Consider the following 17373-nt stretch of genomic DNA (forward strand, 5'->3'; position numbering starts at 1 on the left):
TTTTGCGGTGATTAATCGTCTCTTAAGAGTGGTTATTTTTTTTAATTTATCGTTTTAGCAACTTAACGCAATTTAGGTCAATCGAAATTCAAAAAGCCATGCATGTCAAAATATGAATGCGAGTTTTAAAAATTTCTGCAAATTTTGTACCCTTTGAGAGTATTTAACATTTTTGTTTCTTTCACTAAAGCACTGTTTTGGTACTTTTACAAACCAAAAAATCTTTTGAAGCTGGTGTGCAAGATTTTTTCACGGGTTATCCATTTAATCATTTGTTGTCCCTTTGTCCCTTGAGAATTAACGCTGAAATTATTTGCGCAGTACTCTCTAAAACGACATGAAGCTTCTCGTAGGTGAATTAAAACAATTAAAAAAACTGAAACATATTTTTTTGGTAAAAACCGAAAAATAGCTGACAGAAATGTATCATGGCCTTTTTAAGCCGCTTCATGTACGTCAATTTTGTTCAAATCAATTATTACGTACATTTTCTTTCCCAATTTTTTAATCCAAAAAAATTAAAGTATTTTACAACAAATTATAATAAATTATAACAAATACCTGATATTCGAAGAGGGGTTTGAGAAAAGTCAATGTTTCCGTAACTGTGATAATCAAAAATTATTATGCAACAGTTTATTTTTTTAAAAAATAAAGCCTCTTTCGACAATTTTGTAAGTTCACAAACAAATTTGTAATTCGTTTTTTGCTTTGGCTTTCGTATTTTTTATATGTTATTAAGTTTTCCGTTGCAAATGAGCTGGCAGCGTCTTACAGTATTCTTTTTCATTAACGTTTGTTTTTTTTTCTTTAAGTAAGTTTTCGTCCAGATAGACGGAAACTCGATTGTAATTATGTTAACTATTATTTCCAATCAGATTCTGCTCATTATTACAGTTTTGGTCCCAAGATAGGTCAAAACCAGCAAGTCTGGTAACCCAGAGAAAAAATCAGTAGATTTTCTACCACAATATTAAATTTAAAAAGGAATCCGACAAGACAAATAAAATGTTGGTCACTTACCTGACGAAGAGGCTACGAATATTAGATAAATAAAAACGAGGCATAAAATGAACTTTGATATGACAAACATCTTAACGTGGGAGTTTTTGCTCGAGTTGTTGTTGTTGTTTTTTCTGTAACCCTCGTTGTTTGTTTTCTCTCTAGGTCGGCGCATTACTGCGCTGGGCGGGGTGCTTTGTTGTTTGGGAGTCTTTTTGGAGGGTAAAGATGGTGTAACAATGTTAAATGCATCCCCGTTTTTTCTATTCATAACGCTGAACAAATAACTGATGTCAAAACCCACGTACATACAGACCCTATAGCTCTATGTTTCTTTATTAACTATTTATCAGTATTATATACCGAAAAAAATAGAATAAAAACAAGATAATAACTTTTTGTCAGGTTCCTTTTAAATTCAGTACATGAAATATGAAAGAAGTACAAGTTATAATTTTGTCCAGGATGTATAACTTTTTGATACTACGTTAATAAACATAACTTCCCCGATAATTAGAAAAGATACTACTTAGCTGATAAACTTATAATAAATGAACTTTTTTAACCAGAGCTAACTAGTTGTTTTTACAAACTACCAAAAAAAATAATTAATAAATGCGCCCCCGTTTATCTTTTTAGCTAGAACTTAACGAAAAATATTGGATTTATAAACGTGGATTTTGTTTGATGCAACTGAAGCATGTCGACAAAGTTTTTTTTTCACATACGCACACACCGCGTTTACGTCAGAAAATTATGAACAAATTTATCATTTCAACAACTTATTGAATTGAAAGGGTAAAATGTACAACACGCGGGGTTCTAAGGCTGAGTGGTAACCTGACTTGTAATGAAAAAAAATGAGGTGATAGTTTTTAATTTCATCAAAAAATTTATTTTTGGTGCTCTGGAGAGAAATCAATCTGTGTTATCGGCCCCCGTATCAAATTGGCCCAGGGCATCTCTCGGCCAAATTCGCCCTGTTTAATTTCCGACCCTCTCCTGAAAATTTTCCCAATTAAGAGTTAGCGAACTCATCGGTCCTTTTCCTGTTCACATTTAGGAATATACTTCTCGAATGAGAGGAAGTTTATACTAGTTTAAATGGAGACTGAGGTTAATGTAAAAACGATGACGCATACAACACCAGCAAATAAATTGAAAATGATGCAATATTTTACGTAATACGTTACGTAATTGCGTAAAAATTGCGCGTAAAAATCTTCTAAATAGCCTGAAATTCGATCACAAGGTAGCAAGAAAACAATTTCATTTGCAATTTGAACAAATTTGATTACAATTTGAGTGTTTATTTCATTCTCGAGTGTTTACGAAGAACTCTAGTTAAGCAGCAATTAAATATATTGCTTTCCTAATTAGATAGCAATGAATAAAACTAGGTGAAGGAGATTATCGTACGTTTGTCACCTCTAAAAATTTGTGATACATATCATTCTTAGTTGATTGGAATCATAAACAAATTTTGCTGTTGCCGTCACCGAATTTTCACTTTTGCGGAATTTTACAGAAGACAGTTCATTGAAAAGTGTTAAAAGTACCAGCCACATTTCATTGGCAATTAAAACCGTGATACCCCCTGTGAGCAGTGGAAGTAGGTGTGATCAAAACCAAATTGGTTCTGTAGGATGGAGTACCTTCTAGTTGGTCTGCTCAAAACTGCTTATGAGGGGGGGGGGGGGGTCAACTCAGACTGGAAAGAACACAAACATTTATTTTCTTTGTTTTTAAGAAAATTAGTCACATTTATTAGGGCGTTTTTTTATTGCATTTTTAGCATGCACTCGATTGAAGTAGATTTTAAACGAGCTTTTTAAAAACTGAAACGAGCTCTGGCAACCATAAATTTGGACCTTTTTCAATCAGTGAACAATCCCGAATCAAACCAGCGATTTTTATTTATTTGAATGAGAACAAATTAGATGACAGAAAGTAATGATATCAAGCCATACCGAAACGAAAAGCTGTCCAAATTTCCCATTAAAAAATTGACCTTCAAATTATCAAAAGATACCCCATCAGGAGTGTTGTTGAAAAGTATTTTAAATACGGGTAAAAATGTATGAAAAATGAACTGACACTGAATTCCCACGGGGTTCACCTGTTTGTCCGTTATGAGGAAGAAACGTCAAAGCGTGGAGGCAAAATATCAATCCAGCAACAACCGCGTTCAAAAAGAGCATATGATGATTCAAATAATTGCAAAAAATGTTGTTTGGTACAAATTAAATAAGTAGAAATGAACGGTACGATTGCGTGAAAAAAGCATAGAACATCATTAAGAGTAAACACTCCTGTCAGTTCATATTTTGCCAAAACCATTAAAATTGAATGAGTTTATAACTTTACTGGTCGAAGTAGGCAAAGCTATTGCGATTACTCTGCCTGTTAAAGAGTGTTCGAATCTAACCGAAATGTTTCAAAGCGCTACGACTCATTTTGTGCGATTACATCACATCAATTTCGCATCTCAACATTTTCATTTCAAATCAGGATTGATGTAATTTCTTCTAACTCGATGAAACATCTCCGTTCGCACTTTGAGTTTCTGGTTTTTTCCCAATTCTTTTTGTTCCGACCCCACTTGTATATGGGAGGAACTATATACTCAAATGAGTTTTTTTGTTTGGACAATTTCGGCCGATCGATATATTCATTGTAGAGAAATGTGAGTGGTATCATTAAAAAGCTCGTCCAGCGTAGAATTCGAAACTAGAAAGATTTTTTTGAATTTCCTTCTTTTCGAGGAGTTATCGAAGATTGAAGTTTAGTGTGAACACGGGATATCTGGCATGATTTTGTTCACTTTTAATGTAATTTTTTTTCAATTTAAGATATTTTTTAAATAAAAAAACATTATTTAAAAAATTAAATTTCACGTCAAAAATTGACTCAATTTTAGTTCCTAATTGACGATAAAAAGAGTAGTTTTGATCTCATAAGGAAGTTTACTACAAAAAAAAATCGATTTCCATTTGAGAGAGCTTTTTTGGAACACTTTTCATACTTATTTGTTTTCTTATGTCACCTAGCGACTAGTCACTTTTCATATCGAAATTCCGTTAATGACAACCTTTTCAAAGTTTAATGAAGCCCAATGAACAAAGAATTCGTTTTCTAGGAATCACTCGTGTTTTTTTTTGGCGTCGACTCTGAGTTTTCGTAATTAAAAATGAAATTTTGATTTCCTTATTGAGGTTTTAATAAATTTTTGGAGTCATATGGCCTAAACTGCTTGAGCTAAAGTGCAATTGGTTTCGTATTGAGCATCAAGAGAATCTATCTAAAGTTTTGGGTTGACGAGTAAATGCTGCTAAGTCTTTAAAAACTATTTTCGACAAACTTTCACAATATTAACCGATCCTAAACCTATTTTCGTGAATTTTGAGTCAGTCTCAGTATCTACAGGTTTCCCCTCCTTTCTATTGAAACCCGAATTGATCTGTTTGGCGGTTTTATCTTCTAACTATTTGTTATATGACTTCAATGCCACAAGATTCCAAACTTTTTTTTTTAATTTGGATTTTTTCTCATTATTGTTTCTTCTGGAAATCTTATCCCATTATCCTGACATTAATATCTCGCATTGACGTGAAGAAGACTTTCAATGGATTTTGGATAAAGTCTTCAGCGAAAAGCTTAAGGTTTAAATGGCTTCGACACTTTCTTCTCGAAATTTTCTACTGATATTTTGGTATGTTTTAGCTGCTTTTGTTGTTGTTCCCATTATCAAAAGATTAATTGTGATATCATATCGATTAGCTATGCAAGAAAAATATACTTTTCCTCCTGTTGAGGAGCAATTAATCGTATTTAATTTATTGACTTCTGTTCAAAAGCTATTGAATTTAATGCATGTTAAGACTTTAAAAATAATTTTTCAAGAAATTTTTTTAGCATTAACCAATCTTAAACTTAATAACGTGAACTGTAAGTCAGTCTCAGTAATGATAGGAACCCCTTTTTTCTACTTTAGCCAAAATAATCTAGTTAGTGGTTTGTCTTCTAACTGTTGGTGATTTGACTTTGATGCACGAGTTTTCATTATTTTCAAAAAAAAAGAGTTTGGATTTTTTTTTTCGTAATATTGGTTTCCATAACTTGGACACATTCTCTTGATGTTGATGGATGCATTGCCTGAGATAAGACTCTAGAGCTTATGTTTTAAAGGTCTTTGACTCTTTATTCTGTTAATTTTCTCATTACTTTTTGATTTTGCCTGTAATTGTTGATGTTCATAGTCGATGACTCAAGGTAATGTTAATTTGATGACTTTTAGAAACCAAATTTTTGTCATCTCATTGAGGCATAACTTAGCGTATTTATTAGCTTTCGTTGAAGGCTATTGAATTTGATGGCGTTGCTACTACGCGTTTTCTCATAAATTTCGTGATTTTAATATATTTCTTCATGTGTGTTGTTTTTATGGAGTCAAAATGGTAAAAAGAAGAAACCTATTGCTGCTACAAAATAATCAAAGGAATAGAAAAATTACTTAAAGGTTCTTCGACACTTTTTTCGCTCAATTTTCTTTTGAATTCGCTGTTTTTGCCTGTTTTTTATTCTTTAGGTAGCGTAAACTCCTGACCGGTCTAATAAGCTTGTAATTGAGGGTTCTATGAATGATGTTACCCGTAGTAGCTATTTTAAAGCGAACAGTTCTAAAGTTTAGTATATTACAAATTTTTCAGATTTCTAATCGTTTTTCAATTTTTTCAGTTTTGGTTGTTCTTTTCGTCAACTTGTAACTTATTCTCATCATTGAGAGGTCCCATACAATTCCTTGTATTACAAAGATTAATATGTTTAATAATATTATGACCTAACTGATGTTGTGTTCGCTGCACAATATGCGTTTTCATGAAAAGTTTTGTGAGTAGTGTATTTGTAATACTTTTTCTCTTCCTATAGCACAATTGCCTAATAACAGTTCCCAATGATATTCAAATCTAGCGCAATTGAACATATAACATATAATTTCAATTGAATTAGCATAATTAGAAATTGAAATAGAATACATAATTTTCAGATGAAGCCTATGATTTTAATGGCTTCGCTAATTTGCGTTTTCGGAATGTTCGTAATTTTTTGAGTTTTTCTGCATCTTTAGTCCGCTCATGCGGCTTAATCTAACCAATTACAGGTCCTATTGGTTTTTACGACGTTTTAAAAAATTTATCAAGAACTGTTTCGTCAAAAGCAAATTATTTTTGGGACTTGATTTTATTTGGTTTAAAAAATATTGAGTAACTTTTGAATTTGGCCTATTTTCTTCTTTTTGTCGACTTGTTACCTTGTCCCATTAAGGAAGAGATCCATCTGTTGCGTAGTTAGGAAAAATAAATTTGTGTAGTTAGGGTTTCGTCTGATTGTAATTTGACAGTGTTACTAGGTGCTTCTAAATTTAGATATTGTTTTTGCCGTGAAATTTTTGTTCTTGCATTTTTGTTGTTTTTTTTCTCGTAGTCTTTTTAATGTCAGAGCTCATTGTAATGAGGCATGGTTTTATAAAATTAAATTATTAGTTTGGTTGTGAAACAATTTTTTTATATTCAAACATCTATTTTTGATTATCTCTCTGTCAAAATCTAAATCAAAAGACAGTTAAGTCAAAAATGTAGATGAGCGCGGGTCGGAACATCATGTGCAAACGTACATTACCGAGCCTCCTTGTTATTTCTATTTCACAATAACAATGCAATTCTGAATCTAGAGTTATTCTTAATAGCGATTCTTTCATTGCTTGTATGAAGCAATAACTATAAACAATCATTCAGAAGTTTTGTATCATCTGTGTTTGTGAAAATTGCTGACAATTTTGGATTAATTTATACCTATAATCCGTTAATTACTTGTCATTGAGACAACAACAATAAAAATGAGAAACAATAGATTACAAGAACCTTACCTAAATCTTGCCTAATTAAAAGAAAATTTATGGAAAATAAATACGTCGTTTTTTTTCATTATCAAAAAGTTCTCCCGCAAAAAAATTACTATCCATAACAATTTTAACGTTCCTTGGAAGTCATATAATTATGGACGAGGAATAAATCAATCTACAGTTTATACATACATATAAGAGTGTTCATTTATAAGCTTGTCTTAAATTTTTTCAATCAGACAGCCATTTGCTGTCTTTGAAAACTAACCCTCTTTTAATCTCTTCTTTGACTGGAGGCATTTTATCTACTGACCTTTGGAAGATAAAATTTTTTCCAAAACAATCCAGATTAAGTAAATCGCCCATTTGAAAGCACTGCTTTGTAACGAGATGCGTAATGAGCGCTTCTAATCTGCTTGACAGTATCTGCTCAGTTAAATTTTTGGGTCAGAGTTTTCTGTACCTTAAATGTAGCAAGTCATACTATACTCATCATTTTAGCTCTAATATCACAGTTGGAAAACTAAAATACGTGACGATTCGTGTTTGTCTGGATTTTAATTGCAATTTCTATGGTACTTCATCAGATACTACTTCTTCACAAAAATTAAGTAGTGTATAATATGTGTGCTATCCAAACACTTCAAAAACATTGTTGAACAGACACGTAAATTACGTGATTTTAAATAAAAATAAAATAAATTTAAAACTGCCTAATCGGCAGATTTCATCTAAAATCACGTAATTTACACATTTTTTTTCAATTTTTCCTGAACACGATTTTAAATATGTAATATATAGTATTGCATAATATGCGCTACTTCGGCTACTTTAGAAAAAATTGAGAAAAATGTGTAAATTACGTGTTATGAGATTTAAAAAAATAAAAAATCGACCGATTAGTTTTCATTTTATTTTATCTATTTAAAATCACATAAATTAGGTGTTTATTACAAATTTTTTGAGGGGTTCGGGAGGCGCATATTATACTTTACTAGATTAGCGGACATATGTTTACTGCCCAATACCAACCGTCCTTCAGTTACTTAGTGTTGCAATATTAACCCGCTCCTCGATCAAAAACAGTTTCATAAAAGTGTGTACTTCTTGAACACCCTTGGGGTAGGACAGAGATACGAATCATTGCAGCCAGCTCTCATCATAGAGCACTTGAATCCGGCAGGCTATAATTTCGAGAATTGGTCGACGACCTGCAATCCTTTGTTTAGTCAATCGGAAGCCAACCTACAACCCCAAGCAGCACTTACAACAAATATAGTTCAAAATTTTCTGCTCTCTTTTGACTCATCTCGAGTGCATACTTTGTCACGACGTCATTAACAACTCAATTATAGCCTACAAAAGCATGCCTCTCACCCCCCCCCCTTACGGCCAACGAACTCCGTCATAAAAAATGGTCACTCGCAATGATCGAGAGAAAGTTCTGCTGTGAATGTAAAGACACAGAGACCATCCTCGACAAAATGAAAATTCTCTCGATTCCTGCTGTTGCCATAAAGACATAAAAAAAAGCTCGTCAAAGAGGGATACCAGAAATATCCTCAACTACCTGAAGCTTATGAATTTTTCAATCAGGTAGACTGCGTCCTCAAAATCCACTCTCGCAACCTCGAGAGGAGCAGCGGCTTCAATCTTGGCAAGAAATTGTACAGGGAACAGTCACCATCGGCGAAATAATTTGTAGTCAGGGAGAAGCAGGAAGAAACAAAAAAGTCATAAGAGTGAGTAGAATCTTTAATCTTGAAGAAGAATAAATGTGACATATGTGTAAACATCACAGAGTACACTGTCAATTGAATGTGCAAAACCTAGCTAAACAAAAATATTGATAACATTGAATTGATATTGGAAGGTTACACAATCAATCCAACTGACAGACGTTCAAGGGGGGAAACAAACACCCATGGCCATGATCTGATTGCAAACAAGAACAGCATGCACTCATCAATTCTAAACAAAGATCAACGAGATTTTTCTCCGACATGAAAACTTGAGATCAATCGACAGGAAGTGAACTTCTGTGTTTTTTTAACACTTCGAAGGCAAGCTAACGCATATTCATCAATCAAAATTTTGAAAAACTAAGCCAAATCTGCCTGAGTTTTAGTTTCGCGGACAGCAACTAGAAAACCATCTCAAGCAGGAAGCGAACGTCTGTTTTTTAACACTTCGAAGGCAGCCAAAAGCAGATACATCAAAAACGATTTGCAAAAAATTCTAACAGCTCAATTGAATCAGCCGTAATCTGCGGGAGTTTTAGTTTCCCTGAAAACAATTGGAGAACCTTCTCAATCATATGAGGAAGAGAAACAAATTCCCGATCTTTTTGAGATCAATCAGTAGCGAAAAGGTGTGAAATTGACTAACCGAGATAAAAACAAACGCGATGTGACTTTCTTCTAAAACAGGAGTCCTTACACCAGTGTCTAAGAATTGCTCGCATCGGTTAAGATGACGCGTACACAAAAACTTTCAACTGCTCTGCCTACGCTGACGTTCAACTATTCCTTGAATTAATGCCCTCAACCAAGATGATAAGAATATCTTCAAAAATTCATTGCAGGAGTTTTGCAGTGAATTAAATGATTTACTTGAATCAACCATTGAAATTTACCCAGACGATTAAAACATAAACGCACAAATCCTGCATGGATCATTCCAAGCATACCCAATCTGAATAAAGAAGCGTCCTGCCCAAACAAGACCGCAAGCTACAAAATCAGCAGTTTATCGACAGAATATCTGTGTCAAAAGTCTGAACATATTGGTGGAATTAGCCGAAACTGACAAAATTGATTATCGAGAGAAAATTTTGCCAACAAGAAACACATAACTGCTCGTCAAACGCGTGAAGAGCTTGAACAAATTACTCAGCCTACCTACAGTACCGCAATACAACGCAAGATGTGAGTCTCCAACAGGAGTGAAAAAGTCAATCTCTAAAACCATTTCTTCAAATCTTTTTACACACCTAGAAACTCTTCGAGTTTCAAGAAAATAAGACAGAGAATCCCATTTGGTGAATTTCAACGACTCAAAAAATATATAAAATCAAATTTTGTTGGAGATGTGACACATTTTATAAAATGATCCTCTGAAAAAAGACAGGGTACCCATTTGGGTGTCATGAATTTGGTACAACTAAAATTCATGACACCCAAATGGGTACCCTGTCTTTTTTCAGAGGATCATTTTATAAAATGTGTCACATCCAGCACAAGGCAAGGAAAAAAGTTGAGCTTCTAAAACCTATCATTCAAAACTGGAAGATTTCAGCCTTTCCGCCGCCCGGACTGCGCTAATTATTTTTTCAGCGCTGAATCATGATAACTTTGAAAAACAAGGAAGCGTATGGGACCTTTCAATGATGAGAATAAGTTAAAAGTCGACAAAAAGAACAACAAAAATGAAAAGTTTTAAAAAACATGAAAACAATTTTGATACTTTAGGAACCTTAGCTATACACTGACTGCATTGAATAAGTTGATCCAATCATAAATCAGAAGCTTACGAGAACTCTCAGCATTTAGGAAAAATTTTATGACTACATGAAGAATTAAAAAAGAGCATTAAAAAAAATCAGAGAGAAAATAGTCGAAGCCATTGAAAATGAACTACTAAGAGAAAAAATATCTTCAATCACTTTTTAACAGCAGTGTGTTTTTTTTGTTGTAACATAATGAATTTGAAAAACAACAAATATGAACAATTATATTACAACCACAAAATTTTTGTAAATCCATAGTTTCAAAAGACATTAAATTCATTAGCTTTCAACGGAATTCAATAAATATGCTTAGTTTTTCTTCGGTGGGAAGACTGTCAATCCTAAGTCATCAATAAAACATCATAATAATTCTTATAACTATGAAAAGGACAAGAAATGCAGTCAGAAACAAAATAATCATACGAAAAATGCGTGAAGAAAGTCGAAGCCCTTAAAACCATGGGTTTTACTCTGAAATCTTTATCTATTATCAATAGAACTCCTTCACTTAGCCAATGACAGCTGTCATTATTTGGATAATATGATAAGATATCAAATTGAATAGAAGAAAATCAAAAAACTTTTAAAATAATTTATGAAAACTCGTGGCGTTGAAGTCATAAAACCAGTAGTCAGAAGATAAAAACGCCAACCAATTTAATTTGGCTGCAGTATAAAAAAGTGCCCCTGTCTTTTTTGAGACTCTATTACATGTACACAGAAATAAGTTCAAGATTGGTTAATGATAAAAAAATCGAAAAATGGTTTTTGAAGTCTTAACAACCATTAGTTGTCCACTCAAAGCACTAGAAAGAGTTAGCTGACGCTCTTAAGGGCCTCTTTTTCAATGTTAGTCAACGAGATTGCCATAAGACTTAGAAAAATTATAAAATCGTTAAAAGAAAACCAAAATTTCAGTATAGATTACGAAACCTCAAAGTCGAAGCCAAAAAAAGTGGAGCGATTTCTTCAAATTAAATCATTTGTTCATTGGGCATCATTTGATGTGAATGAAGTTTATCCTAAGCCGAACTTGGATATCAAAGAGAAAAGTCTTCAGAACATTTCCTATGAGACCGTAACTAGCCTTTTAATTGCCTTTTGTCAATTAGAAACACAGTCTTGTTTGATTTTGAAGCGTAAAATGTAGTGTAAATTAACTGTTTAATAGAAAAAAATTTTAACTTGAACGAAAATTCAGCTAAAAAGGAACAAAATCATGAACAAAATTGAAATATGACATGTTCACGGAAAATTTTGAACCTCGAAAAAAAACAAATTCAAAAAAATCTGTTTATTTTCGAATTCTACGCTGGACCAGCTTTTTAATGATAGTACTCACATTTCTCTACGATAAATATATCGATCGGCCAAAATTGTCTGAACAAAAACAAAAACCCATTTGAGTATATAGTTCTTCGCCCCATAAGTGGGGTCGGAACTTTTAGCACTTTTTAAACGAATATTGTTTGGCAAGCTGTTTTTTTATTTGTTGTATTAAGTCATGAAATGAACATGAAAGTAAAATTTTCACGAACGCCTGTTCTTGTTCAATTATTGAAACCCAGAAGCCTAGATTAGACTTGACTGGTTCTCTGACTTTTGACTATTGTGTATTAGGCATTGAATATTTCCCTATGAGACTTGATGAGGTTAAAAAAAATTTGAGAAACTTGGAACAGCTATATACTAAGTTCAAAACCTCACAGGAAAGATATAGTATCTATCCTGTTGGGTTATGGACTTTCGCAAGCGGAATAAAAAGCGTTTTTAACTAAGTAAAAGAATTAATTTCTCAAAAATGAGAGAATAACCAAAATGATATTTTACAGAAGAATTTAGAGATTTACAGGAGAGATCTGATTATTAGATCAAGATGGTGATTTGAATTTGGGGATGAAAAAAGACTCAAAAATCAGCTATATATATCCCCATTATCAGTGTGAAAAAGTCAAGATACAAAAATAATCTTAGCACCGTGATTTATAGTGGGGGTCGCAAGGGTTACCCAATATGGTTTGCTTCTGCAAATCAGTCGCAAAGGGAACCATAAATGAAATGCATTTGCACTTTTCTACGAATTCATTCACACTTCCGCAGATATCATCATCATTTAATACATGCTGGGAAGATTTTACATCACTTAATCTAACTCTAATAATAATTATCTAGATTCACCAATTTGAACCGAATATTGATTCTCAGCACCATTTCTTGACGATTCATTTATATAATTTCTTTGATCGAAGTCATTTTGCTTGTCTTTCTAATCTGGTAAGTCAAACTTTCTTTCTAATTCTCACTAAGTTTAAGACTATAGTTTGATCGATATTCTAACACCCCCACTCAGACTTGAGCTGATTGCGTAGAGTCTGCTCCCAGCAAAACTGCTCTGAATGTTTCCACTTTCGAAACGGGTAAGGACTTTGTGAAGATGTCCGCTGCCATTTTGTCTGTAGGGACGTAATGAATTGAAATAGTCCCATCCTCAGTCTTGTCACGAATGAAATGGAACTTTGCTTCGTTGTGCTTGCTCCTCTTGTGCATGACTGGTTTTGGGCAAAGTCTGATACAACTTTGGCTGTCCTCTCCAATTGCTATTGGACGTTTCTGTTGGATGCCAAAATCCTCTAGAAGTTGTTTCAGGTTGAGTGCTTCCTGAACTGCTGCTGCCATGCCCTGATATTCTGCTTCTGATGAAGAAAGAGCAACTGTGGCCTGCTTCTTGACACCCCAGCTGAGTGCTTCGCCACGTCCGTTGAGCTTGAAGTAATAGCCCGTTGTTGATTTTCTGTCGTTCAAGTCTCCAGACCAGTCTGCATCACATTCCCCCACTAAATCATAACTAGCCTCTTTTGTGTAAGTAAGTTTTAAACCTTTTGAACCTTGAAGATATCGCAGAAGTCGTTTTCCCACATCCAGTGTTGATTGGTAGGTGCATTCATGTGTCTGGACAGAATGTTGACTGTGAACATGATGTCTGGCCTCGTCTGTTTGGCCAGATACGGAAGTGATCCAACCAAGCTTCTGTAGATCCTCTGGTCTACTTCTTCATCTCCGTTCTGCGCTGTCTGAAGTTTCGAATTCAAATCAGCTGGAGTTCTTGAGGGTTTGCATTGATCCATTTGAAACCGCTCAAGCATTGTTTCTATGTAGCGTTCGTGGTCGACTGTGACTTTGCCCTCTTCCCGTCTGATTCTTAAACCCAGAAACCAGTGTAGTCTCCCTCTGTCTTCCATGTGAAAGGTTGCTTCTAGTGCCTTCTTGACATCAGAGTTCACTGTCATACTTCTTGATGCTACTATGATGTCGTCAACCCAGACCAAGATGAAGGTGTGATCCTCTGCCTCTGATCTTGCGAACAAGCAGTGATCGTTCCTGCTTCTGGTGAAACCCTGTCTCAGTAGGAAGTTTGCCAGCTCTTTGTACCAGTTGTTAGCAGCCTGTTTCAAACCATAAATTGATTTATTTAGTCGACATACTAACTTCTCCCCATCTGATCCGCGTTTTACAAACTCCTGTGGCTGTTCCAGATACACTTCTTCCTCGATTGGTGAGTGCAGGAAAGCAGTCTTGACATCAAATTGGTGCATCACATGGCCCTGCTTCGCTGATAGCTGAAGTAGAATCCTGAATGTCTCTGGCTTACAGGTAGGCGCAAAAGTCTCAAAGTAGTCCAGTCCTTCCACTTGTTTGAAGCCTTTTGCCACATAGCGCGCTTTGTATTTGTCAACTTGACCACTGGGTCCCAATTTCACTTTCTAGACCCATTTTCCCGGTATGACGCTCCTGTCTGTGGGTGGTCTCACTAGGTTCCAAGTCTCGTTGTCTTGGAGTGCCTTGACCTCGTCCTTCATTGCCCGGTGCCACTGGTCCCAATCGTCACCTGGGACTTCTTGGCTTCGTAGACTGTTTTGGGTTCCACATAGTTGCCCTCAGTCACAGCAAGATGGGTCCTGACTTCTCCAAAAAATTGCGGAACATTCCTTGCTTGTGTCCCTCGTCTGGGCTCTGCTCTGTCCGCGTGTTCCAGTGCATCTTCATTGAAGCCAACTGTCTCTAACTGTGAGAAGTCTTCTGTGTCACTGTCTTCCAGTGACTCTGAGTCTCTGTAACTCCCTCTTGTTGCAATAGATCCTTCATCTAGTGCTGTTTCTCCAACATCTGAGGCCTCTGGTCTCAGTGTTGTTTCTTGAGTATTCACGCTCCCTGCGTCATGCCACTCCTCCTTTATTGCAGTAGATGTGTCCTATCGTTCTCTGTTGTCATCATCTTGATGACCATGATCTGTGTGCCAGATTCCCAGTTCCGACCCATCATCTAGTAGGTCAGCCGTTTCTTTGTTGTCAGGGATTGAGCCCACTTCAGACTCCTTGATGATCACATCTCGAACTGCCATCACCTTGCGTGTGTTGGGTATGTACACCAGGTATCCGTTTTCTCCTTCAGTGTAACCCACAAACTTTCCTTCCAGTGCCTTGGGTTCAAGTTTGCTGACTTCTCTGTCCCTCTTCCTCATGAAGACTGTGCAACCAAAAATAAAAAATTTACTAATTGAAAGCTTAGGTTTTATACCTCTCATCAGCTCTGCTGGGCATTTTTCTTCTCCTCGTCTCACAACCAAGTTTCTGATCCTTGCTGCGTGAAGAATTGCTGCTCCTCACATCATCTTGAGAAGTCCTGAGTCAATGAGCAAACATCTTGCCATCTCCAGCAGTGTCCTGTTGCACCTCTCAGCTAACCAATTCTGTTGTGGCGTCTCAGGTATGGTCTTTTCCTGTAGAATGCCTGCATCTAAGCAGTACGTCTTGAATTGTTCTGAAAGAAACTCCTTCACATTGTCTTGCCTCAGCTTCTTGGGCGTCCCCACACTGAGAACAAATTTCTTCAGGCTGGCCAGTGCTTTACTCTTTGCCTTAAGCAAGTCCACAAACACAAACTTCGTGTACTGGTCTGCAAACACTATGCAGAACCGGAACCCTGACAGTGACTCTACTCTGAAAGGTCCCATCACGTCTGTGAACACCCTCTCCAGCTTCTCTTCTGCTTGGGTCTCTGCCCCTCTTGGTACCGGAGTCTTTGTGATCTTGGCCAATGCACACACATTGCATACATCATCGAGTTCCCCCACTGTCTCTGGTGCATTCTTGACCACATCCGTTTGATTCAAATGACCCAATCGTCTGTGCCACTTCCTTGCACTGTCAAGTTTCACGCTGTTGGAACTCATCTTGAATTCTAGAACGCTGCAGGGTAAGTAAAACAAATTATTTTCTTGTGTTAGTTTTAACCGAGTTCCCTTCTGGAGTTTCATGCAGCTGTTTCTTCTCTCGAAAGTGAATCTATGTCCCCACTCCGTGCATCTTGGGACTGATAGGAGGTTTGAAGAATAGTCCGGCACACACAGAACATTTTTGAGTTGGCATTGGAATTCCCCTTTGTTTGAGGGCATGCTGATCCTCACGCAGCCTCTGCCCACCACTCTGGAAGCCTCTCCGTTGGGATTTCTGACCACTGATTGAATGGGCACAAAGTCCAGGAACGCATCGATGTTCATCACTATGTGATCTGTACAACCACTGTCCACAAGCATGCCTGCTGTCTTCCACTGGGTAAGAGCTGCCCAGCATTCCTCGTCTGGTGTAGCCAATGTTGGACCCATTGCCACTGACTCATGTTTGCCTCCATCTCTTTGTCTCTTGCATGCCCTGTCTAGGTGACCCTTCTCACCACACCTGCTGCATTGTGCTGTCTCCTTCTTCCTGCAGTCCTTGGCAAAGTGTCCAGGGATCCCACACACAAAGCAGTTTCCTTTCTTGGGTCCCTTCTTGAAGTCACGCTTCACTGCCAGCGCCACTGAACCACTTTGTCCCTTGTGTCTCTGCACCGTGCTCTCATGAAAGTTCTGCAGCCTTTTCCTCAACTCTGTGAAGTTCGTTGCCGGATTGAAGCTTTCCTGTATAACAAAACTTTCATACCTCATTGGCAGACCATTGAGGACCAAGGCGTTGAAGAGGGTCTCAGAGACTGCTTCCCCTGCTTCTTGTAGCCTTGTGAGCAACTCCTGTCCTCTGATGAAGAAGCTGTCCAAGTCATCAGAATCCTCGAGCTGCAGTCGAGCAAGCTGTGCCACTAAAGTCACCACTGTCGGTGTCTCCACACTCTGAAATCTCTCTTGCAAAAGCTTCCAAGCCTTTGCTCCATCTCCAATGCCATCATCTCCCACACAGTCATGTCTCATCAGCATGAGGGTTGTTGCATCTAGAGTCAGTGCCAGATGGCACCACACGTTGTTCCGTTTCTCCTTGATGTCTGCAACTTCCTTCTCATATGCATCCTTTAGCACCTTGTGGTTTTTCTTCTCATCATTGGTTGCCCCATTGGCCAGTGGCGCAGGCTCATTGGGTTGCTCCTCTGTCCCCAGTAGCGATTTGTAGAGTCCCTTCGTCTGCATCATCGCTACAAATCTTGTGCTCCAGATTGGAAAGTCCTGTGGCTTTCCTGTGTACGTCAGCAGCTTCACTGTCTGTTGATCCGTTGAAGTTTGAGCAGGCAAAACAGTTGTGAAAAGAAAAGGTACTAAGCAGAAAAGGATTATGACTGTCAACAACAAATTAGTTTTGTTTTGGAAATCAATTTTATGACTTAGAAAATTGCTGGGCCCATAACCTGTTGGGTTATGGACTTTTGCAAGCGGAATAAAAAGCGTTTTTAACTAAGTAAAAAAATTAATTTCTCAAAAATGAGAGAATAACAAAATGATATTTTACAGAAGAATTTAGAGATTTACAGGAGAGATCTGATTATTAGATCAAGATGGTGACTTGAATTTGGGGATGAAAAAGGACTCAAAAATCAGCTGTATATATACCCATTATCAGTGTTGAAAAGTCAAGATACAAAACTAATCTTAGCACCGTGATTTATAGTGGGGGTCGCAAGGGTTACCCAATATGGTTTG

The 17373-nt window shown here is 36.5% G+C and overlaps 2 protein-coding genes across 4 annotated transcripts in view; one reads left to right on the top strand and one right to left on the bottom strand.

Moving 5' to 3' along the window:
• Positions 1-17373, top strand: part of LOC142351537 (sialin-like) — a 438741-nt gene that overhangs the window by 310591 nt on the left and 110777 nt on the right. The gene's annotated exons all lie outside the window — the stretch shown is intronic.
• Positions 1-17373, bottom strand: part of LOC142351530 (uncharacterized) — a 60261-nt gene that overhangs the window by 42069 nt on the left and 819 nt on the right. The window contains exon 2 of the mRNA XM_075403601.1: positions 1024-1277. Coding sequence (XP_075259716.1) covers positions 1024-1273 — 250 coding nt within the window. The 5' untranslated portion in view covers positions 1274-1277. The remainder of the gene's footprint in view (positions 1-1023; positions 1278-17373) is intronic.

This window comes from Convolutriloba macropyga, chromosome 13 (assembly GCF_964194025.1).
Source record: "Convolutriloba macropyga chromosome 13, txConMacr16.3, whole genome shotgun sequence".
Classification (NCBI taxonomy): domain Eukaryota; kingdom Metazoa; phylum Xenacoelomorpha; order Acoela; family Convolutidae; genus Convolutriloba; species Convolutriloba macropyga.